Genomic DNA, 22,782 nt, shown 5'->3' with positions numbered 1-22,782 from the left:
TCACATGTTCCTAGTCTCTTCTTTCACTTCGGATTAAGTTTTTAGGAGTTGACCCAAATATCTGCTGATTTTAGTCACATTTTTTACTTTTACTTTAGTTTTAGCCTCATTTTAGTCACAGAAACACGACTCTGGCTGAAATTACAAGGAAATATTGTAGTCGACGACAAAAACATTGCTGTGTCAGTCACTCCAGTCTGCACTTTCATTATTCTATTAAGTGGAAAAGGGTAGCTACATTCTGTGACCATGGTGGGCGTGGCCTGGGCCGTATGTGACCAAAGCTCCATCTGTGGTGTTGGTTTCGTCCCAGGATTAGACTCTTGGATACTTGGACTCTTGTTCTTGAATGTTTGGACTGTAGGGGTCTTGGATGTTTGGGCTCTTGGGTCTTGGACGTTTGGACTCTTAGGTCTTGGATGTTTGGGCTCTTGGGTCTTGGACGTTGGACTCTTGGGTCTTGGACGTTTGGACTCTTGGGTCTTGGATGTTTGGGCTCTTGGGTCTTGGATGTTTGGACTCTTGGGTCTTGGATGTTTGGACTCTTGGGTCTTGGACGTTTGGACTCTTAGGTCTTGGATGTTTGGACTCTTAGGTCTTGGATGTTTGGACTCTTGGGTCTTGGATGTTTGGGCTCTTGGGTCTTGGACGTTTGGACTCTTGGGTCTTGGATGTTTGGGCTCTTGGGTCTTGGACGTTTGGACTCTTGGGTCTTGGATGTTTGGGCTCTTGGGTCTTGGACGTTTGGACTCTTAGGTCTTGGATGTTTGGACTCTTGGGTCTTGGATGTTTGGGCTCTTGGGTCTTGGACGTTTGGACTCTTGGGTCTTGGATGTTTGGGCTCTTGGGTCTTGGACGTTTGGACTATTAGGTCTTGGATGTTTGGGCTCTTGGGTCTTGGACGTTTGGACTCTTGGGTCTTGGACGTTTGGACTCTTAGGTCTTGGACGTTTGGACTCTTGGGTCTTGGATGTTTGGACTCTTGGGTCTTGGATGTTTGGGCTCTTGGGTCTTGGACGTTTGGACTCTTGGGTCTTGGATGTTTGGGCTCTTGGGTCTTGGACGTTTGGACTCTTAGGTCTTGGATGTTTGGGCTCTTGGGTCTTGGATGTTTGGGCTCTTGAGTCTTGGACGTTTGGACTCTTGGATGTTTGGGCTCTTGGGTCTTGGACGTTTGGACTCTTGGGTCTTGGACGTTTGGACTCTTAGGTCTTGGATGTTTGGACTCAGCGGCGTAGCTTGCCATAAGGCAATGCAGGCAGCTGCCTGGGGCCCCCAACAGTCAAGAGCCTCCATGTACCAACCCTAATTTCTAATAGTGAAACTAGTTTATTGTAACATTCTTCGTGACCTAAAGAACCTCAGCCTTCTGTTCTGAGGAAAACTCATGAGAACTGCATTATGGAAGTTGTCAGGTGACCCGCTCCAGGCCAAATGATGTCCTCTCTCCCAGTGTGCAGTACACCGTGCAGCCATGGTACCCTTGCTACACCATTGTTTGGACTCTTGGGTCATGGATGTTTGGACTCTTGAGTCTTGGACGTTTGGACTCTTAGGTCTTAGAGGTTTGGATTCTTGGGTCTTGGACGTTTGTACATTGAATTCTTGGGTCTTGGATGTTTGAACACTTGGGTCTTGGACGTTTGGATTCTTGGGTCTTGGATGTTTGGACTCTTCGGTCTTGGACGTTTGGTCTCTTGGGACATGGATGTTTGGACTCTTGGGTCTTGGATGTTTGGACTCTTGGGTCTTGGATGTTTGGACTCTTGGGTCTTGGATGTTTGGATTCTTGGGTCTTGGACGTTTGTTCTCTTGGGACATGGACGTTTGGACTCTTGGGTCTTGGATGTTTGGACTCTTCGGTCTTGGATGTTTGGACTCTTCGGTCTTGGATGTTTGGACTCTTAGATGTTTAGACTCTTGGGTCTTAATCCTTGGACGTTTTGACTCGCTCCCACTCTGGTCTCAGTCGAGTTCTTGGACAAAGGAGGCGGGAAACAGTCCTCTCTGCTCTGGGGCGTCCTCCAGATGTCCAACCTGAAAGACACACAGGGTCACAGACTCCAGTGTTCGATCAGAGCGACTTACTCACCAGTCCTGGTCCTGTCATGCTCTAGTGTTTGCATGAGCAGTAGTAGTCATATTTGTAGTGAAAGTACTCGTACTGACCTACAAGTCCTGGTCCAGTCGTTCTGTAGTGTTTGCAGTAGTATTAATAGTAAAAGAACTTGTACTGACCCACCAGTCCCGGTCCGGTCGCTCCTGAACCACCAGGACTTGTCCTTCTCTGAAGCTGAGCTCATCTTCGTGATCCGCGTCGCAGTCGTACATCGCCATCACACGCTCCATCACCACAGCAACGGGAGGAGGGGGAGGAGTCACTGCAGCCACGCCCCCTCCCGCCCTGACTCCACCTCTACCCTGCTGGAAAACAAACCACAGCCTCAAACCACAGCCTCAAACCACAGCCTCAAACGTATTTGCGTCTGAACTCAGACTGACCAGTGAGGTGCGAGGGCGGGGCTGGGGGGCGGGGCCTCGGCCACTCTCGAGGCTCTGAGACCTCTGATTGGGCGGGGCTCTGTCAGGGTGAATCTGATTGGTGGAGTAGGGGACGTCGCTGTCGGCACGTCGGACACCTGTGGAGATATTCATTTGAGCAGGTTTCAGTACTTTCTGTGTTTCCTCCGAGCCCCTCCACCTCCTGCTTGCTCCAGAGGCAGCAGGAAGGAACCTGCGGCTGTGCCCAAAACTTCAGATTAGAGCTAAAAAGTCCTCACTTAAACCATGAATAAAATTCATAAACTCATCACAGATGTGTCTGAGGTGAGTTATGCCCTTTTCTGCCCATGTGAGGAAATGTAGAGGTTTCTTATTGCTCGTCAATGCAGGATTGTTCCAGACTGGTGTATGGTTTGTTAGAGTGAGAGGTGTGTTTAATAACTGGTGGAATTTCCACCAGGCTGTCAGAGCTCCGGCTATTGTTAAGAGTCAATTTGAAGAGTGGACTTTTCTTTATTGATTGATATTGTTTGTTCCGTGTCAATACAGGTTTGGTCAGATGGGTTTGAATGGACTGTAGATGATTGGCTAACGAGTAGTGATAGAAGTTTGGCGCATTGAGGCCACCTTGTAGTTTGTTTGTTGTGGGTTTCTATAGTGTTGCGAGGTTGATTCAAGGGGGTTTATTTTTCCAGTATAAATAAATACTTGTTGGTGGCTGTGTCAAGGATTTGCACCAGGCAGAGGTGGGGTCATTGAGAGAAGAGAGTTGACTTTAAGGAAGGGTTGACATTTTGATCATGTAATAGTAATTGAAATGGGGAGATTCATCCAGCGTTGTAAGTCATCTTCTATTTGTTTAAGTAATGAGGGACAGTTGAGAGTGAACAGCTCTGACAGCCTGGAGGAAATCCTTATTCCTAGGTAAGTGATGCGGTTAGTGCAGAGCGAGACTGGGGGTGTGTGGCTGCCACATCCCAACTGTTTGGCTGCAGGGGCAATATTGAGGATTTATTCCAGTTAATTGAGTATTGTGAGAGTTTAGAGAATGATGATCTATGAGTTTTATAGTGTGATGTAGTGATGATGGGGGATCTTGTAAAAACAAGACTACAACTAAAGTGCAGATGTTGTTAAAGAGTGGAATGAAAACAGACACAGTTTGGTCCCTTTGTCTGCACATGCGCCCTGTGTATATTTGTCCCGTCTTCAGTCACTGCCTTTCATGCTATACGTGTATACCAAACATATCAGTATTTGTTAATGAATACTCGTGGGAAAGACCAGGGAGCGACACAGCCATGTGGGAGTTGCTTCCTGGATAAATCTCCGCCTCAAGGCAACAAAACGTCAGAGAATAAACATTGTGAAGAGAGAGTTTGGGCAGTTTTTTACTCTGACAGTGTTAAAACTCGACTTGGTTACCACAGTTACTTCTGTTGTGGCGGTCCATCCCGGGCTGAGACGACGTCCTGAGGGACAGAGACACTACAGTTAGAGTCGTCTCCAAAACAACAGACAGTAGAGGGCCCCTGCTAACATGTGACTGTTTGCACTCACTGGCTCCTGGACTGGGCGCCGATGTGGCTCCGTGGGCTGGGCTGTACTCTGCGGTCTGCAGACAGCAGGGGGCGATGTTATTGGAGACTGTTTAATGACGAAGCTAAAATAAACGTACATTCCTTGTTTGACCTCTTGTTTTAAAAGTTTGTTTAAATATAACTTTTCTTAACCTCTTAACCAGTTGAGCTTTACCCAAATCTAAAAGCTTACAGCCTACAAGCCAGAAAAACGCCTCATTTGAAAGCGAAGACCTACAAAACTCATCTAAACTGATTTTTTTCCTTACAGTGTTGCCGTGTGGTCATCCGTTTTTTGACAATATTTTCATCGCTTTTTTCTTCACATTTTTGCCACATTTTCATCACTTTTTCAGCACTTTATTGTCACTTTATTGTGTTCTCGTCCTTGTTTTTGTGTCATTTTTGTGACTATTTTGACGCTTTTCAAGAAGCTTTTAGATTTGGGTAAAGCCAAACTGGAGAAAATGTGCTTCGTTCAGGCTGGGGTGAATAGGTTTAAACTGAACAACTGAACAAAGACGTCTTTGTAACAAATACATCAACAAAATAAAACCAACATTTAAACCCGTCTCCATTCATAATTCAGATTTATTCGCAGAAAACATGGGAAATTTTGGGCATTATTTAAAACTTGTAAAGTTAAATACATTTATTTTCTCATCGTTTTGTCCGTCTCTGCAGCTAAAGTTTCAAATTGATATCTCTATATTTTAAAAGTTTAAAAGTCTTCGAAAAGTCAATGTGAAACATGATCATCATTATTTGCTTTTTTTTTTTTTACTTCCGGTGACCACCAAAGAAGCAGAAGCAGAAGTGGGTCGGACTCTACGTCCTGCTCTGGTGGCCATACTGTGCTGCTCTATTCTCCTCAAGAACTCACAAGACTCTGCTGATTATTGGGATCTTTCTAAACTTGCGTTGATAATTTTTCAATTAAATACAGTGGGAACCAGATGCTTACATACTGTATGTGCACACTATATAAAATGACACATTTGCATTTTTTTTTCTCAGTGTCTGACCTGAAACCAGAGGTCAATTAGAATGTTCTAACTTAATTTTATTTGCTAAATGCCTGAGATATGAGAGAGATAATATAGACAAATCCTGTGGTTTGACAAAAAAAAAAAAATGATGGTCATTATGGCCCAAAAAAATCGATTATTTTGGTTTGGAGAAAAAAGCCTGAGAACACCATCCCCACTGTGACATACGGGGGTGGCATCATCATGCTGTGGGGTTGTTTTGCTGCGGGAGGGACTGGTGCACTTGACAAAATAGATGATGTCATGAAGAAAGAACATGTGGAAATATTGGAGCAACATCTCAACAAGTTAAAGCTTGTGCGCAGATCAATCAATCAATCAATCAAAGTTTACTTATATAGCACCTTACAACAACACAAGGAAGACCAAAGTGCTTCACAGACAGATAAAACAATATTAAAAAATCAATCAATCAAATAAGTGCGATCTAAGTCTTAAAAGCTAGTTTGAAGAGATGTGTCTTCAATCTAGACTTAAAGAGGGACAGCTCTGTGAGAACACGCAGACTGAGGGGCGGCTGTTCCACAGTTTTGGCGCTACAACCCTGAAAGAACGATCCCCCCACTGTTTGTACCGGGACCTGGGCACGTCCAGAACCATTTGATCGGCAGACCGGAGAGTTCTGCTGGGGCGATGTACGGTCACCAACTCAGTCAGATATAACGGAGCGAGACCGTGGAGGGCTTTAAAAACAAACATTAAAATTTTGAAATCAATCCGAAAACGGACCGGGAGCCAGTGCAGGGAGGAGAGGACGGGAGTGATGTGGCTGTGTCTGGATGAACCGGTGAGAAGACGGGCTGCTGCATTCTGCACTAACTGTAACCGGTGGAGTGACGACTGTGGAAGGCCAGAGTAAGATGGGTTTCCCAAATGGACATCACAAAGTCCTGATCTCCATCCAGTTGAAAATGTATGGGCAGAGCTGAAAAGGCATAGGCACAGGCAGTTCTGTTTGGAGGAATGGAAATTCCTACCAACACAAAAACGTTGGACCCAAGTTTAAAGGCAATGCTACCAAATATTCATGAAATGTATGTACACAAACTTTTGATTTTGTAAAAAGTAATATAAAACCGTGTCGAAAATTCTATCTCTCATTCTTCTGGTATTTAGCAAATAGAAATAACTTGTACAACTTTACTTGACCTAAAAGGGTAAAAGTACATTTTATTTATTTAATTAATTTAACCAGGAAAGTCCCACTGAGAGTCCTGGCCCCAGAGGGGAATTCTGGTTTCATGTCACACAGTGAGAATAAAATGCTAATGTGTCTTCTTTTAAACATTTGGTTCCCACTGTATGTTTACTCGCTCTAATGCAACAGGAAAATACTGTTTTGGTGTAAAATGAATGTATGAATTTCCGTGTTTTGTTATAACCAGCAGGGAGCGGAGTTACCGTGTTTGTTGGACTCGGAGCATGTCCTCTTGCGCCTGACAGCGACAGGGGGCGGAGTCAGAGAGCACTTCCTGGTTCCTGCCTGCGGAAGGAAGACCTCGCCCTCCTCTTCCAGGTCTCCGCCCACAGGGGGAGGAGCTCCTGGACCTACGCGCAAACACACACCATCAGACTCTGAGGGAAATGTACAAATACCATCAGACTCTGAGGGAAATGTACAAATACCATCAGACTCTGACGGAAATGTACAAATACCATCAGACTCTGAGGGAAATGTACAAATACCATCAGACTCTGAGGGAAATGTACAAATACCATCAGACTCTGAGGGAAATGTACAAATACCATCAGACTCTGAGGGAAATGTACAAATACCATCAGACTGAGGGAAATGTACAAATACCATCAGACTCTGAGGGAAATGTACAAATACCATCAGACTCTGAGGGAAATGTACAAATACCATCAGACTCTGAGGGAAACGTACAAATACCATCAGACTCTGAGGGAAATGTACAAATACCATCAGACTCTGAGGGAAATGTACAAATACCATCAGACTCTGAGGGAAATGTACAAATACCATCAGACTCTGAGGGAAATGTACAAATACCATCAGACTCTGAGGGAAATGTACAAATACCATCAGACTCTGAGGGAAACGTACAAATATCATCAGACTCTGACGGAAATGAACAAATATCATCAGACTCTGAGGGAAACGTACAAATATCATCAGACTCTGAGGGAAATGTACAAATACCATCAGACTCTGACGGAAATGAACAAATATCATCAGACTCTGACGGAAATGTACAAATACCATCAGACTGAGGGAAATGTACAAATACCATCAGACTCTGAGGGAAATGTACAAACACCATCAGACTCTGAGGGAAATGTACAAATACCATCAGACTCTGAGGGAAATGTACAAATACCATCAGACTCTGAGGGAAATGTACAAATACCATCAGACTCTGAGGGAAATGTACAAATACCATCAGACTCTGAGGGAAATGTACAAACACCATCAGACTCTGAGGGAAATGTACAAATACCATCAGACTCTGAGGGAAATGTACAAATACCATCAGACTCTGAGGGAAATGTACAAATACCATCAGACTCTGAGGGAAATGTACAAATACCATCAGACTCTGAGGGAAATGTACAAATACCATCAGACTGAGGGAAATGTACAAATACCATCAGACTCTGAGGGAAATGTACAAATACCATCAGACTCTGAGGGAAATGTACAAATACCATCAGACTCTGAGGGAAACGTACAAATACCATCAGACTCTGAGGGAAATGTACAAATACCATCAGACTCTGAGGGAAATGTACAAATACCATCAGACTCTGAGGGAAATGTACAAATACCATCAGACTCTGAGGGAAATGTACAAATACCATCAGACTCTGAGGGAAATGTACAAATACCATCAGACTCTGAGGGAAACGTACAAATATCATCAGACTCTGACGGAAATGAACAAATATCATCAGACTCTGAGGGAAACGTACAAATATCATCAGACTCTGAGGGAAATGTACAAATACCATCAGACTCTGACGGAAATGAACAAATATCATCAGACTCTGACGGAAATGTACAAATACCATCAGACTGAGGGAAATGTACAAATACCATCAGACTCTGAGGGAAATGTACAAACACCATCAGACTCTGAGGGAAATGTACAAATACCATCAGACTCTGAGGGAAATGTACAAATACCATCAGACTCTGAGGGAAATGTACAAATACCATCAGACTCTGAGGGAAATGTACAAATACCATCAGACTCTGAGGGAAATGTACAAACACCATCAGACTCTGAGGGAAATGTACAAATACCATCAGACTCTGAGGGAAATGTACAAATACCATCAGACTCTGAGGGAAATGTACAAATACCATCAGACTCTGAGGGAAATGTACAAACACCATCAGACTCTGAGGGAAATGTACAAATACCATCAGACTGAGGGAAATGTACAAATACCATCAGACTCTGAGGGAAATGTACAAATACCATCAGACTCTGACTCGCCTCTCAATGACCCATGGAGAACTGACCTTTGAGTCTCGGCGGGAGGGCGGGTGGGGCCGGGGAGGTGGGCCCCGTCGCCATGGCGAGTCTTCGGCCAATCGCCAGAGAGGAGGGTGGGGCAAACAGCGAGGCAGACGACGTGATTGGACGAGAGGAGAAGGAGAACGAGGCGCGCTCCTTTTTTACTGGAAAACTCTGGACAAACACAGAAAACACTTCTCAGCAAGTCCACTGGAAATCCCCGGATGAGAACTCGCTCCGCCCGTTTTACCGAGGATGTATCAGAGGAGACTTGTACGTTCTCCACCAGCGATATTTCCAACAATCCGTTTGGCTTTGAGCACACGGGTCACTGCGAGCCTCCGCCTCCCTCCTCAGCACCGATCAACAGCTGATCGTGCACATGGGTATAAATGCGGCGATATTGGTTTATTTGGTAGGGACAGTGCATGATAATGAACAAGACACACCGGATTGTAGCCTTGGCCTAATTTCCATGACCGGTTTCATCCCCAGAGAGGTGTCTCCTGCTCAAGACAGTTTTTACTGGGTTTCTGAGCAGAAGTGTTGAAACAACTTTGGTCATGCTTTCATGCTCCAGCAGATCCCAGGAAATACATCAGACATCTCGGTCCAGAAAAGTGCAGTTCTAGGAACAGCAAAGATACTGCGCAGAACCCTCAAGCTCCCAGGCCTCTGGTAGAGGACCCGAGCAGGAGGAGACAAAGAGACCGCCCGCGGAGGGTGAGGAAGAGTTAACACATGATGCCTTATTTATGTACACAGCGTTCACAATTATCATGCAAATTATATTTCAGTATCATAAAGGTAAAAAAAATAATAATGATAATTTTCAATAAAAACTCATGGATGGTGTTGTGTCTCAGGGCTCTTTGAATCACTGACATCAATCTCAGACGCCTGGGAAAACATTATTTTCAAGCAATAAAGGTAAGAAAAAGGATCTCTCTGCTAATAAAAAGCGTGAAGTAGTTGAATGCCTTGGTCTAGGTATGAAAACCTTCAATAATTCACAAAAGATTAAGCCTAATTATCGCACTGTAAAGAGATTTGTGGCTGTTGTAGAGCACACAGGAGTTTGTGCAGAAAAAGGCACAATGAGGACGGTTTCTGCCAGACAAATACATCAGATGCAGCAGACAGTTACCTCCTGCTCCTCGTCGCTGTCGTACAGGTCGGTGTTGAGTCTCCACTCGTACTCCACGTGGCGCAGGCGATCTGCGTGAGCCGCGTTCAGCTGCAACAGAGACTCACGTTACCCACAATCCTGCTGTTCCTCTGCTTTCGTGAGGACTGAGGCAGACGTCGCCTTAGTAACCCCTAAGCACTAACGTCCCGCTCTGGCGGCCATGTTGGAATGGTCCATGCTCTAATGAGACAATGAGTCAAAAAAGTGACGGCACCACAGCAACAATACGAGGAAAAAGATCCATTTAGATCAGTTTTATAGCTTTCAAATGAGGCGTTACTCTGGTCTTATAGGCTGTAAACTTTTAGATTTGGGTAAAGCCAAACTGGAGAAAACGTGCTCTCTGAAGGCGTAAGAGGTTAAAGAAAAATGCAAAACATTGATTTTCTTGCTACACTACACATAGGCTGAGACTGTGTTTTAAAAAAAAGTCATGAAATAAGCAAGTTTTTATGTTTTAAAAGGTGATTCCTGTTGGTTTACGTTACACATTGGCCACAGCCTGGAACGTCCACAGTTTATTATCAACTCACCAGCGCCTCACAGTGGCCGTGTTTGAGTCTTCGGCACACGTCCAGCGCAGTCTCTCCAAAGTCATTCTCTGGAACAACAACACTTTCATTCAAACCTTTGAACCCGGACAGAAGCAGCATCAGTAACATTAGCCTGAACAATTATTACATTATTAAAGAGCAGGATTAGGGTCATTCCGTGCCAAATCATCCAAATTCACAGAATCTTCCCAGGTGACCTTCTCATATTTGGATGAAACGTTTTTTTTTTGTTCCTCGACATATGTACTGAACACAAGCGAAGTGATTTGCTCTAACTCCCAATCGTTTTTTTTTAGACAATTTACAAAACAGGGAGTTGCAACCACCTTTTCTGCTCCCAGGTGCTTTTTGCATTTGTGTGCACTCTTAAAGAGCTGTAGCTCAGTACTGGAATCATGTATAGGGCTAAAATCTGGTCAGTGTCGTGTCTACTAAACTGTCTACAAAAATGTGCTAAATTGTAAACTTTTGAAAAGCTCAACAATGTCCCTCCATTCTGTGCAGGATTTGACCACGTAGTCAACTACTGAGGCACTTTGAATTTTTTTCACAGATAGAAGTCATATCAGTCAGTCTGTAGCCAGAAGTTTTTTATCTATCAAAGATTAAAACATATTTTGAATGCTACTCGTTTTTGCCGTAAACAAGGGCATTTCTAACCATCTATTCATTGTTAAAATAAAAAAGACATGCATATTTATGCACACCGACAAATTTGAATTCTCACTAGCTTCATTATACTCTCTGAAAGGAATATTCAATGCAAACATATTACTTGAGATTACACATTTTTTTTACATTTCTGTTATTTTTTTTTTTATCTCAGCCTGTGCCGTCTGCCAGTATGGTGGGTCTTCATTTATGTCCTCTGCAGTGAGAATCTGACTCTCAATATTTGCCTGCAGACTTGCTCTGGCTACAAGACGTTTCACAGTTCCACCAATCCATTACCATGGTTAGTAAAACCCGCGCATCTATGTTTACATAATTAACCACATGCTTTTTCAGTTTCCCGACACAGAGCATCTAATGCAGCGCAAAGACTTTCTTTGGATGCATCAAAAACACAGATCAAAATTTGTGAGAGGGTGACCAGTGCTGCCGGTCATTTGACACAGACCTCAGCCTTAAAACTCATAAGTCCAGATGGTGCAGTGCCGGAAACTATGAGTGTGTGGGAGAATTCATTTTCTGGGACAGATCAGAACATCAAAGAGAGATCAACCAGAAAACTGCAGACTCCGGCAGATGAGCAGCACTCGTATGGTTCAGTAACATGGATCATTAATAACCTCTTAACCACTACCGCACGTTTTCTCCAGTTTGGCTTTACCCGCATCTAAACGCAAAAAAAGTGGCAGAAAAGCAACAATAACACAACAAAAGAAACAACAAAAATACGTGCTTGGTTAAGGTGGGGGTTAAGAGGTTAAAAAAGAGAGCTCTTCTCTCAAGTGTCAGTGCGGAGAGAAGAGCGAAGTATTGGAGAAGCCAAAAGGCAAGAAATAGGAAGCAGTGGAAGAAGACGCCAAAACGTGTCGCTGAAACATCTGCAGAACGTGGCAAAGGATGACTGGATCCCGTTTCCTGAAGCTGTAGCAGATCCCTCGGCCCAAAGAGCCCACGGTGAGGTCGTGATAACACCCTTTGGCCGAGTCCTACAGAACCAGAATCTTGCTCCCCTCATTCCGGGAAAGGCAAAGCTTTTTTCTCTACCTCTGGGAAACTTTGGGCTAGGATCTTTCCAAGAAAAAAAGAGAAGTAGTCCAAATACTCACTGATGTCGGTGCTGGCCCTCGATCGCAGTAACAGTTTGAGGCAGTCGCTCTTGTCGTGTAAACAGCTGAAGTGAAGCGCCGTGTTTCCACTCGACGTTTGAACATCCACATCCGAACTGCAACAACAGCACAACAGATCACTACAGATGCCCTCCCGTGTGTGCCCGGTGACCTCCCGTGTGTGCCCTCCCGTGTGTGCTCGGTGTCATCCCGTGTGTGCTCGGTGTCCTCCCGTGTGTGCTCGGTGTCCTCGTCCTCCCGTGTGTGCCCGGTGACCTCCCGTGTGTGCCCGGTGTCCTCCCGTGTGTGCCCGGTGTCCTCCCGTGTGTGCTCGGTGTCATCCCGTGTGTGCTCGGTGTCATCCCGTGTGTGCTCGGTGTCCTTCCGTGTGTGCTCGGTGTCCTCCCGTGTGTGCTCGGTGACCTCCCGTGTGTGTTCAGTGTCCTCCCGTGTGTGCCCTCCCGTGTGTGTTCAGTGTCCTCCCGTGTGTGCCCTCCCGTGTGTGTTCAGTGTCCTTCCGTGTGTGCCCGGTGTCCTCCTGTGTGTGCTCGGTGTCCTCCCGTGTGTGCCCGGTGTCCTCCCGTGTGTGCCCGGTGTCCTCCCGTGTGTGCCCGGTGACCTCCCGTGTGTGCCCGGTTCCCTCCCGTGTGTGCCCGGTGTCCTTCCGTGTGTGCTCGGTGTCCTCCCGTGTGTGCCCGGTGTCCTCCCGTGTGTGCCCGGTGTCCTCCTGTGTGTGCTCGGTGTCCTCGTCCTCCCGTGTGTGCCCGGTGTCCTCCTGTGTGTGCCCGGTGTCCTCCTGTGTGTGCTCGGTGTCCTCGTCCTCCCGTGTGTGCCCGGTGTCCTTCCGTGTGTGCCCGGTGTCCTCCTGTGTGTGCCCGGTGTCCTCGTCCTCCCGTGTGTGCCCGGTGTCCTTCCATGTGTGCCCGGTGTCCTTCCGTGTGTGCCCGGTGTCCTTCCATGTGTGCCCGGTGTCCTTCCGTGTGTGCCCGGTGTCCTCCTGTGTGTGCCCTCCCGTGTGTGCTCGGTGACCTCCCGTGTGTGCCCGGTGTCCTTCCATGTGTGCCCGGTGACCTCCCGTGTGTGCTCGGTGTCATCCCGTGTGTGCCCTCCCGTGTGTGCCCGGTGACCTCCCGTGTGTGCCCTCCCGTGTGTGCCCGGTGTCATCCCGTGTGTGCTCGGTGTCATCCCGTGTGTGCCCGGTGACCTCCCGTGTGTGTTCAGTGTCCTCCCGTGTGTGCCCTCCCGTGTGTGTTCAGTGTCCTCCCGTGTGTGCCCTCCCGTGTGTGTTCAGTGTCCTCCCGTGTGTGTCCTCCCGTGTGTGTCCTCCCGTGTGTGCTCGGTGTCATCCCGTGTGTGCCCTCCCGTGTGTGTCCTCCCGTGTGTGCTCGGTGTCATCCCGTGTGTGTCCTCCCGTGTGTGCTCGGTGTCCTCCCGTGTGTGTTCAGTGTCCTCCCGTGTGTGTCCTCCCGTGTGTGCTCGGTGCCCTCCCGTGTGTGCTCGGTGTCCTCCCGTGTGTGTTCAGTGTCCTCCCGTGTGTGTCCTCCCGTGTGTGCTCGGTGTCCTCCCGTGTGTGCCCTCCCGTGTGTGCTCGGTGTCTTCCCGTGTGTGTCCGTTGCCCTCCCGTGTGTGCCCTCCCGTGTGTGCCCGGTGTCCTCCCGTGTGTGCCCTCCCGTGTGTGCTCGGTGTCTTCCCGTGTGTGTCCGTTGCCCTCCCGTGTGTGCCCGGTGTCCTCCCGTGTGTGCTCGGTGTCCTCCCGTGTGTGCCCTCCCGTGTGTGCTCGGTGTCCTCCCGTGTGTGCCCTCCCGTGTGTGCTCGGTGTCTTCCCGTGTGTGTCCGTTGCCCTCCCGTGTGTGCCCGGTGTCCTCCCGTGTGTGCCCTCCCGTGTGTGCCCGGTGTCCTCCCGTGTGTGCCCGGTGTCCTCCCGTGTGTGCTCGGTGACCTCCCGTGTGTGTTCAGTGTCCTCCCGTGTGTGCCCTCCCGTGTGTGTCCTTCCATGTGTGCCCGGTGTCCTTCCATGTGTGCCTGGTGTCCTCCTGTGTGTGCCCGGTGTCCTCCCGTGTGTGCCCGGTGTCCTCCTGTGTGTGCCCGGTGTCCTTCCATGTGTGCCTGGTGTCCTCCTGTGTGTGCTCGGTGTCCTCCCGTGTGTGCTCGGTGTCCTCCCATGTGTGCCCGGTGTCCTCCTGTGTGTGCCCGGTGTCCTCCCGTGTGTGCCCGGTGTCCTCCTGTGTGTGCTCGGTTCCCTCCCGTGTGTGTCCTTTCCTCGTGTGTGCCCGGTGTCCTTCCATGTGTGCCCGGTGTCCTCCTGTGTGTGCTCGGTGTCCTCCCGTGTGTGCTCGGTGTCCTCCCATGTGTGCCCGGTGTCCTTCCATGTGTGCCGGGTGTCCTCCTGTGTGTGCCCGGTGTCCTCCCGTGTGTGCCCGGTGTCCTTCCGTGTGTGCCCGGTGTCCTTCCGTGTGTGCTCGGTGTCCTCCCGTGTGTGCTCGGTGTCCTCCCGTGTGTGCCCGGTGTCCTCCTGTGTGTGCTCGGTGTCCTCCCGTGTGTGCCCGGTGTCCTTCCATGTGTGCCCGGTGTCCTCCTGTGTGTGCCCGGTGTCCTCCTGTGTGTGCCCGGTGTCCTCCTGTGTGTGCCCGGTGTCCTTCCGTGTGTGCCCGGTGTCCTTCCGTGTGTGCTCGGTGTCCTCCTGTGTGTGCTCGGTGTCCTCCCGTGTGTGCCCGGTGACCTCCCGTGTGTGCCCGGTGTCCTCCCGTGTGTGCCCGGTGTCCTCCCGTGTGTGCCCGGTGTCCTTCCATGTGTGCCCGGTGTCCTCCTGTGTGTGCCCGGTGTCCTCCTGTGTGTGCCCGGTGTCCTCCTGTGTGTGCCCGGTGTCCTCCTGTGTGTGCTCGGTGTCCTCCCGTGTGTGCCCGGTGTCCTCCTGTGTGTGCCCGGTGTCCTCCTGTGTGTGCCCGGTGTCCTCCTGTGTGTGCCCGGTGTCCTCCCGTGTGTGCCCGGTGTCCTCCTGTGTGTGCCCGGTGTCCTCCTGTGTGTGCCCGGTGTCCTCCTGTGTGTGCCCGGTGTCCTCCCGTGTGTGCCCGGTGTCCTCCCGTGTGTGCCCGGTGTCCTCCCGTGTGTGTCCTTTCCTCGTGTGTGCCCGGTGTCCTCCCGTGTGTGCCCGGTGTCCTCCCGTGTGTGTCCTTTCCTCGTGTGTGCCCGGTGTCCTCCCGTGTGTGCCCGGTGTCCTCCCGTGTGTGCCCGGTGTCCTCCTGTGTGTGCCCGGTGTCCTCCCGTGTGTGCCCGGTGTCCTCCCGTGTGTGTCCTTTCCTCGTGTGTGCCCGGTGTCCTCCCGTGTGTGTCCTTTCCTCGTGTGTGCCCGGTTCCCTCCCGTGTGTGCCCGGTGTCCTCCCGTGTGTGTCCTTTGCCCTCCCGTGTGTGCCCGGTGACCTCCCGTGTGTGCCCGGTGTCCTTCCATGTGTGCCCGGTGTCCTCCCGTGTGTGCCCGGTGTCCTTCCATGTGTGCCCGGTGTCCTTCCGTGTGTGCTCGGTGTCCTCCCGTGTGTGCCCGGTGACCTCCCGTGTGCGTTCAGTGTCCTCCCGTGTGTGTCCTCCCGTGTGTGCTCGGTGTCATCCCGTGTGTGCTCGGTGTCCTTCCGTGTGTGCTCGGTGTCCTCGTCCTCCCGTGTGTGCTCGGTGTCCTCGTCCTCCCGTGTGTGCCCGGTGTCCTCCCGTGTGTGCCCGGTGTCCTCCTGTGTGTGCCCGGTGTCCTCCTGTGTGTGCCCGGTGTCCTCCCGTGTGTGCCCGGTGTCCTCCCGTGTGTGCCCGGTGTCCTCCTGTGTGTGCCCGGTGTCCTTCCATGTGTGCCCGGTGTCCTCCTGTGTGTGCCCGGTGTCCTCGTCCTCCCGTGTGTGCCCGGTGTCCTCCTGTGTGTGCCCGGTGTCCTCCCGTGTGTGCCCGGTGTCCTTCCGTGTGTGCTCGGTGTCCTCCTGTGTGTGCTCGGTGTCCTCCCGTGTGTGCCCGGTGTCCTCCTGTGTGTGCCCGGTGTCCTCGTCCTCCCGTGTGTGCCCGGTGTCCTCCCGTGTGTGCCCGGTGTCCTCCCGTGTGTGCCCGGTTCCCTCCCGTGTGTGCCCGGTGTCCTCCCGTGTGTGCCCGGTGTCCTTCCATGTGTGCTCGGTGTCCTCCCGTGTGTGCCCGGTGTCCTCCCGTGTGTGTGGTACCAGTTCTGGGCGAGGAAGTCCAGGATGTGCAGGGAGGTTCTGTCGGCCAAAAGCACAGCCAGGTGCAACGCCGTCTCCCCCTTTTCCTGGAAACACAGAGCAACAGGTGAGCTACAGGCCCCGCCCCCTCACCTGGGAGAACAGGCCCCGCCCTCGTCACAACAGCAGATTTGTGTCTAGCTTCCTCCTGAATTGTGTCACTTTCATCACACAATTTTGTCAGTTTTTCCGCATAAAACGCCGCATTTTTTCATGAAAACAGAAAATGACAGAAAACTAGCGCTGACAATTTCATTCCGTAATTTGTAACTTTTGCTGCAGACTCATTTGTTTCCTGTCACCTTCAGTGTCTCACCTTGAAGCTATGCGCTAGCCCCGCCCTCTCACCTGTAAGTGCATCTCCAGCGCCTGTGTTAGCTCCGCCCCCTCGCCGTACAGCCGCAGCAGACCGTACACGTCTCCGGAGGTGACGGCGTCCTGAAGGCGCAGGTTAGAGCTCGAGCTTGGGCTGCGGTGAACGAACTGCAGACCGCGGTACTTTGACAGGATGAAGTCCCGCCTCTCGCCCCTGAAACAGCAATCAGAGGAGAGGAGGGAGGATCAGGGCCAATCAGAGGAGAGGAGGGAGGATCAGGGCCAATCAGAGGAGAGGAGGGAGGATCAGGGCCAATCAGAGTAGAGGAGGGAGGATCAGGACCAATCAGAGGAGAGGAGGGAGGATCAGGGACAATCAGAGGAGAGGAGGGAGGATCAGAGCCAATCAGAGGAGAGGAGGGAGGATCAGGACCAATCAGAGGAGAGGAGGGAGGATCAGGGCCAATCAGAGGAGAGGAGGGAGGATCAGGGCCAATCAGAGAAGAGGGGGGAGGATCAGGACCAATCAGAGGAGAGGAGGGAGGATCAGGGCCAATCAGAGGAGAGGAGGGAGGATCAGGGCCAATCAGAGGAGAGGAGGGAGGATCAGGGCCAATCAGAGAAGAGGGGGGAGGATCAGGGCCAATCAGAGAAGAGGGGGGAGGATCAGGGCCAATCAGAGGAAAGGAGGGAGGATCAGGGCCAATCAGAGGAGAGGAGGGAGGATCAGGGCCAATCAGAGGAGAGGAGGGAGGATCAGGGCCAATCAGAGGAGAGGAGGGAGGATCAGGGCCAATCAGAGAAGAGGGGGGAGGATCAGGGCCAATCAGAGAAGAGGGGGGAGGATCAGGGCCAATCAGAGGAAAGGAGGGAGGATCAGGGCCAATCAGAGGAGAGGAGGGAGGATCAGGGCCAATCAGAGGAGAGGAGGGAGGATCAGGGCCAATCAGAGGAGAGGAGGGAGGATCAGGGCCAATCAGAGGAGAGGAGGGAGGATCAGGGCCAATCAGAGTAGAGGAGGGAGGATCAGAGCCAATCAGAGGAGAGGAGGGAGGATCAGGGCCAATCAGAGTAGAGGAGGGAGGATCAGGGCCAATCAGAATAGAGGAGGGAGGATCAGGGCCAATCAGAGGAGAGGAGGGAGGATCAGGGCCAATCAGAGGAGAGGAGGGAGGATCAGGGCCAATCAGAGGAGAGGAGGGAGGATCAGGACCAATCAGAGGAGAGGAGGGAGGATCAGGGCCAATCAGAGGAGAGGAGGGAGGATCAGGGCCAATCAGAGGAGAGGAGGGAGGATCAGGGCCAATCAGAGGAGAGGAGGGAGGATCAGGGCCAATCAGAGAAGAGGAGGGAGGATCAGGGCCAATCAGAGGAGAGGAGGGAGGATCAGGGCCAATCAGAGGAGAGGAGGGAGGATCAGGGCCAATCAGAGGAGAGGAGGGAGGATCAGGGCCAATCAGAGGAGAGGAGGGAGGATCAGGGCCAATCAGAGGAGAGGAGGGAGGATCAGGGCCAATCAGAGAAGAGGGGGGAGGATCAGGGCCAATCAGAGGAGAGGAGGGAGGATCAAGGCCAATCAAAGGAGAGGAGGGAGGGTCAGGGCCAATCAGAGAAGAGGAGGGAAAATCAGGGCCAATCAGAGAGCAGGGAGGGCCAAACAAAGATAGTCCGATTTAGTCCCGGTTTGACCCGTCGGACTCACATGTTGCTGTTCGGTCCCGGCTTGAGGCTGGGGCTGAGCAGATTGGCCTCCAGGACCTCGTTGAACCCAGAATTCCCCACGTTCCGCGCCAACTGTGAAGTACACACAGTACACAGAGTACGCGCAGTACTGCAGTCAGGGAGCACACACAGCAGTAGTGAGAGTCGTTTAGTTACCAGCAGGTCTGAGGGGCTGAGGCTGTCCAGGCTCAGGCTGCGAACTCGTGACACCTGCACGCCCATCTCCCTGTGAACGCCGGAGCAGTCGATGCACGTGAGCACGCCCAGGTTAGTGCTGATCCAGCCGGGCTCTGGGAGTCACACCGACAACCACACTTCAGTACTGTACTTCACTCCAGTCACTTTTTACTCTTTGTCCACTACTTACAGTATACGAAGTCAAAAGTAATTGGCTTTGGCTTCAATAAGCAGAATGGTTTGCAGAAGTATTGTAGAATAAGTGGGTGATATCGACAAATATGACATCGGAATATTTACATTTTTAGATATTTTTGGAATATTATATTGTAGTAAATGTATCTGGGGCCATAGTATTGTAGTAGTGTTTGTAGTAAAGGCACCCAGGTCGTTGCAGAAGTATCGTAGTATTTGTAGTAAAAGTACCCGGGGCGTTGCAGTAGTGTGGTATCTAGTAGTAGAAAGTACCCGAGCATTGCAGTAGTAGAAAGTATTCGAAGGGGTGCAGTAGTTGTAGGAGTAGTTTTTATAAAAGTACCCGGGGCGTTGCAGTAGTGTGGTATGTAGTAGTAGAAAGTACCCGGGGCGTTGCAGTAGTGTGGTATGCAGTAGTAGAAAGTACCCGAGCATTGCAGTAGTAGAAAGTATTCGAAGGGGTGCAGTGGTTGTAGGAGTAGTTTTTGTAAAAGTACCCGGGGCGTTGCAGTAGTGTGGTATGTAGTAGTAGAAAGTACCCGGGGCGTTGCAGTAGTGTGGTATGTAGTAGTAGAAAGTACCCGGGGCGTTGCAGTAGTGTGGTATGTAGTAGTAGAAAGTACCCGGGGCGTTGCAGTCGTGTGGTATGTAGTAGTAGAAAGTACCCGGGGCGTTGCAGTAGTGTGGTATGTAGTAGTAGAAAGTACCCGGGGCGTTGCAGTAGTGTGGTATGTAGTAGTAGAAAGTACCCGGGGCGTTGCAGTAGTGTGGTATGTAGTAGTAGAAAGTACCCGGGGCGTTGCAGTAGTGTGGTATGTAGTAGTAGAAAGTACCCGGGGCGTTGCAGTAGTGTGGTATGTAGTAGTAGAAAGTACCCGGGGCGTTGCAGTAGTGTGGTATGTAGTAGTAGAAAGTACCCGGGGCGTTGCAGTAGTGTGGTATGTAGTAGTAGAAAGTACCCGGGGCGTTGCAGTAGTGTGGTATGTAGTAGTAGAAAGTACCCGGGGCGTTGCAGTAGTGTGGTATATAGTAGTAGAAAGTACCCGGGGCGTTGCAGTAGTGTGGTATGTAGTAGTAGAAAGTACCCGGGGCGTTGCAGTAGTGTGGTATGTAGTAGTAAAAAGTACCCGGGGCGTTGCAGTAGTGTGGTATGTAGTAGTAGAAAGTACCCGGGGCGTTGCAGTAGTGTGGTATATAGTAGTAGAAAGTACCCGGGGCGTTGCAGTAGTGTGGTATATAGTAGTAGAAAGTACCCGGGGCGTTGCAGTAGTGTGGTATGTAGTAGTAGAAAGTACCCGGGCGTTGCAGTAGTGTGGTATGTAGTAGTAGAAAGTACCCGGGGCGTTGCAGTAGTGTGGTATGTAGTAGTAGAAAGTACCCGGGGCGTTGCAGTAGTGTGGTATGTAGTAGTAGAAAGTACCCGGGGCGTTGCAGTAGTGTGGTATGTAGTAGTAGAAAGTACCCGGGGCGTTGCAGTAGTGTGGTATGTAGTAGTAGAAAGTACCCGGGGCATTGCAGTAGTGTGGTATGTAGTAGTAGAAAGTACCCGGGGCATTGCTGTAGTGTGGTATGTAGTAGTAGAAAGTACCCGGGCGTTGCAGTAGTGTGGTATGTAGTAGTAGAAAGTACCTGGGGCGTTGCAGTAGTGTGGTATGTAGTAGTAGAAAGTACCCGGGGCGTTGCAGTAGTGTGGTATGTAGTAGTAGAAAGTACCCGGGCGTTGCAGTAGTGTGGTATGTAGTAGTAGAAAGTACCCGGGGCGTTGCAGTCGTGTGGTATGTAGTAGTAGAAAGTACCCGGGCGTTGCAGTAGTGTGGTATGTAGTAGTAGAAAGTACCCGGGGCGTTGCAGTAGTGTGGTATGTAGTAGTAGAAAGTACCCGGGGCGTTGCAGTAGTGTGGTATATAGTAGTGGAAAGTACCCGGGGCGTTGCAGTAGTGTGGTATGTAGTAGTAGAAAGTACCCGGGGCGTTGCAGTAGTGTGGTATGTAGTAGTAGAAAGTACCCGGGGCGTTGCAGTAGTGTGGTATGTAGTAGTAGAAAGTACCCGGGGCGTTGCAGTAGTGTGGTATGTAGTAGTAGAAAGTACCCGGGGCATTGCAGTAGTGTGGTATGTAGTAGTAGAAAGTACCCGGGGCATTGCTGTAGTGTGGTATGTAGTAGTAGAAAGTACCCGGGCGTTGCAGTAGTGTGGTATGTAGTAGTAGAAAGTACCTGGGGCGTTGCAGTAGTGTGGTATGTAGTAGTAGAAAGTACCCGGGGCGTTGCAGTAGTGTGGTATGTAGTAGTAGAAAGTACCTGGGGCGTTGCAGTAGTGTGGTATGTAGTAGTAGAAAGTACCCGGGGCGTTGCAGTAGTGTGGTATGTAGTAGTAGAAAGTACCCGGGCGTTGCAGTAGTGTGGTATGTAGTAGTAGAAAGTACCCGGGGCGTTGCAGTCGTGTGGTATGTAGTAGTAGAAAGTACCCGGGCGTTGCAGTAGTGTGGTATGTAGTAGTAGAAAGTACCCGGGGCGTTGCAGTAGTGTGGTATGTAGTAGTAGAAAGTACCCGGGGCGTTGCAGTAGTGTGGTATATAGTAGTGGAAAGTACCCGGGGCGTTGCAGTAGTGTGGTATGTAGTAGTAGAAAGTACCCGGGGCGTTGCAGTAGTGTGGTATGTAGTAGTAGAAAGTACCCGGGGCGTTGCAGTAGTGTGGTAAGTAGTAGTAGAAAGTACCCGGGGCGTTGCAGTAGTGTGGTATGTAGTAGTAGAAAGTACCCGGGCGTTGCAGTAGTGTGGTATGTAGTAGTAGAAAGTACCCGGGGCGTTGCAGTAGTGTGGTATGCAGTAGTAGAAAGTACCCGGGGCTTTGCAGTAGTGTGGTATGTAGTAGTAGAAAGTACCCGGGCGTTGCAGTAGTGTGGTATGTAGTAGTAGAAAGTACCCGGGGCGTTGCAGTCGTGTGGTATGTAGTAGTAGAAAGTACCCGGGCGTTGCAGTAGTGTGGATGTAGTAGTAGAAAGTACCCGGGGCGTTGCAGTAGTGTGGTATGTAGTAGTAGAAAGTACCCGGGCGTTGCAGTAGTGTGGTATGTAGTAGTAGAAAGTACCCGGGGCGTTGCAGTTGGTAGTGTGGTATGTAGTAGTAGAAAGTACCCGGGGCGTTGCAGTAGTGTGGTATGTAGTAGTAGAAAGTACCCGGGGCGTTGCAGTAGTGTGGTATGTAGTAGTAGAAAGTACCCGGGCGTTGCAGTAGTGTGGTATGTAGTAGTAGAAAGTACCCGGGCGTTGCAGTAGTGTGGTATGTAGTAGTAGAAAGTACCCGGGGCGTTGCAGTAGTGTGCAACGCCCCGGCTCAGGCTCAGCATTGCAGTAGTAGAAAGTATTCGAAGGGGTGCAGTGGTTGTAGGAGTAGTTTTTGTAAAAGTACCCGGGGCGTTGCAGTAGTGTGGTATATAGTAGTGGAAAGTACCCGAGGCGTTGCAGTAGTGTGGTATGTAGTAGTAGAAAGTACCCGGGGCGTTGCAGTAGTGTGGTATGTAGTAGTAGAAAGTACCCGAGGCGTTGCAGTAGTGTGGTATGTAGTAGTAGAAAGTACCCGGGGCGTTGCAGTAGTGTGGTATGTAGTAGTAGAAAGTACCCGGGGCGTTGCAGTAGTGTGGTATGTAGTAGTAGAAAGTACCCGGGGCGTTGCAGTAGTGTGGTATGTAGTAGTGGAAAGTACCCGGGGCGTTGCAGTAGTGTGGTATGTAGTAGTAGAAAGTACCCGGGGCGTTGCAGTAGTGTGGTATGTAGTAGTAGAAAGTACCCGGGGCGTTGCAGTTGTGTGGTATGTAGTAGTAGAAAGTACCCGGGGCGTTGCAGTAGTGTGGTATATAGTAGTGGAAAGTACCCGGGGCGTTGCAGTAGTGTGGTATGTAGTAGTAGAAAGTACCCGGGCGTTGCAGTAGTGTGGTATGTAGTAGTAGAAAGTACCCGGGGCGTTGCAGTAGTGTGGTATGTAGTAGTAGAAAGTACCTGGGGCGTTGCAG

The 22,782-nt window shown here is 50.3% G+C and overlaps 1 protein-coding gene across 3 annotated transcripts in view; it reads right to left on the bottom strand.

Moving 5' to 3' along the window:
* Positions 1 to 1,565: 1,565 nt before the first annotated feature.
* The window catches only part of unm_sa1614 (un-named sa1614), a 42,301-nt gene continuing 21,084 nt past the window's right edge, over positions 1,566 to 22,782 (bottom strand). For 2 of the 3 annotated variants that reach the window (XM_079555984.1, XM_079555986.1), the window contains 15 exons: positions 18,557 to 18,690; positions 18,381 to 18,472; positions 16,712 to 16,892; positions 16,325 to 16,410; positions 12,138 to 12,253; positions 10,339 to 10,406; positions 9,764 to 9,853; positions 8,622 to 8,790; positions 6,533 to 6,679; positions 4,063 to 4,117; positions 3,937 to 3,974; positions 2,503 to 2,639; positions 2,239 to 2,424; positions 1,705 to 2,037; positions 1,566 to 1,627 (listed from right to left, as the gene is read on the bottom strand). In XM_079555984.1, the coding sequence (XP_079412110.1) occupies positions 1,966 to 2,037; positions 2,239 to 2,424; positions 2,503 to 2,639; positions 3,937 to 3,974; positions 4,063 to 4,117; positions 6,533 to 6,679; positions 8,622 to 8,790; positions 9,764 to 9,853; positions 10,339 to 10,406; positions 12,138 to 12,253; positions 16,325 to 16,410; positions 16,712 to 16,892; positions 18,381 to 18,472; positions 18,557 to 18,690 (1,571 nt within the window). In that variant the 3' untranslated portion in view covers positions 1,566 to 1,627; positions 1,705 to 1,965. The remainder of the gene's footprint in view (positions 1,628 to 1,704; positions 2,038 to 2,238; positions 2,425 to 2,502; positions 2,640 to 3,936; positions 3,975 to 4,062; positions 4,118 to 6,532; positions 6,680 to 8,621; positions 8,791 to 9,763; positions 9,854 to 10,338; positions 10,407 to 12,137; positions 12,254 to 16,324; positions 16,411 to 16,711; positions 16,893 to 18,380; positions 18,473 to 18,556; positions 18,691 to 22,782) is intronic. The other variant, XM_079555985.1, reaches the window with a different exon arrangement.

Source organism: Gobius niger, assembly GCF_951799975.1.
Source record: "Gobius niger genome assembly, chromosome: 5".
Taxonomy (NCBI): Eukaryota; Metazoa; Chordata; class Actinopteri; order Gobiiformes; family Gobiidae; genus Gobius; species Gobius niger.
Note: the sequence above shows the minus strand (reverse complement) of the source record. Positions and strands in the feature narration are given on the sequence as shown.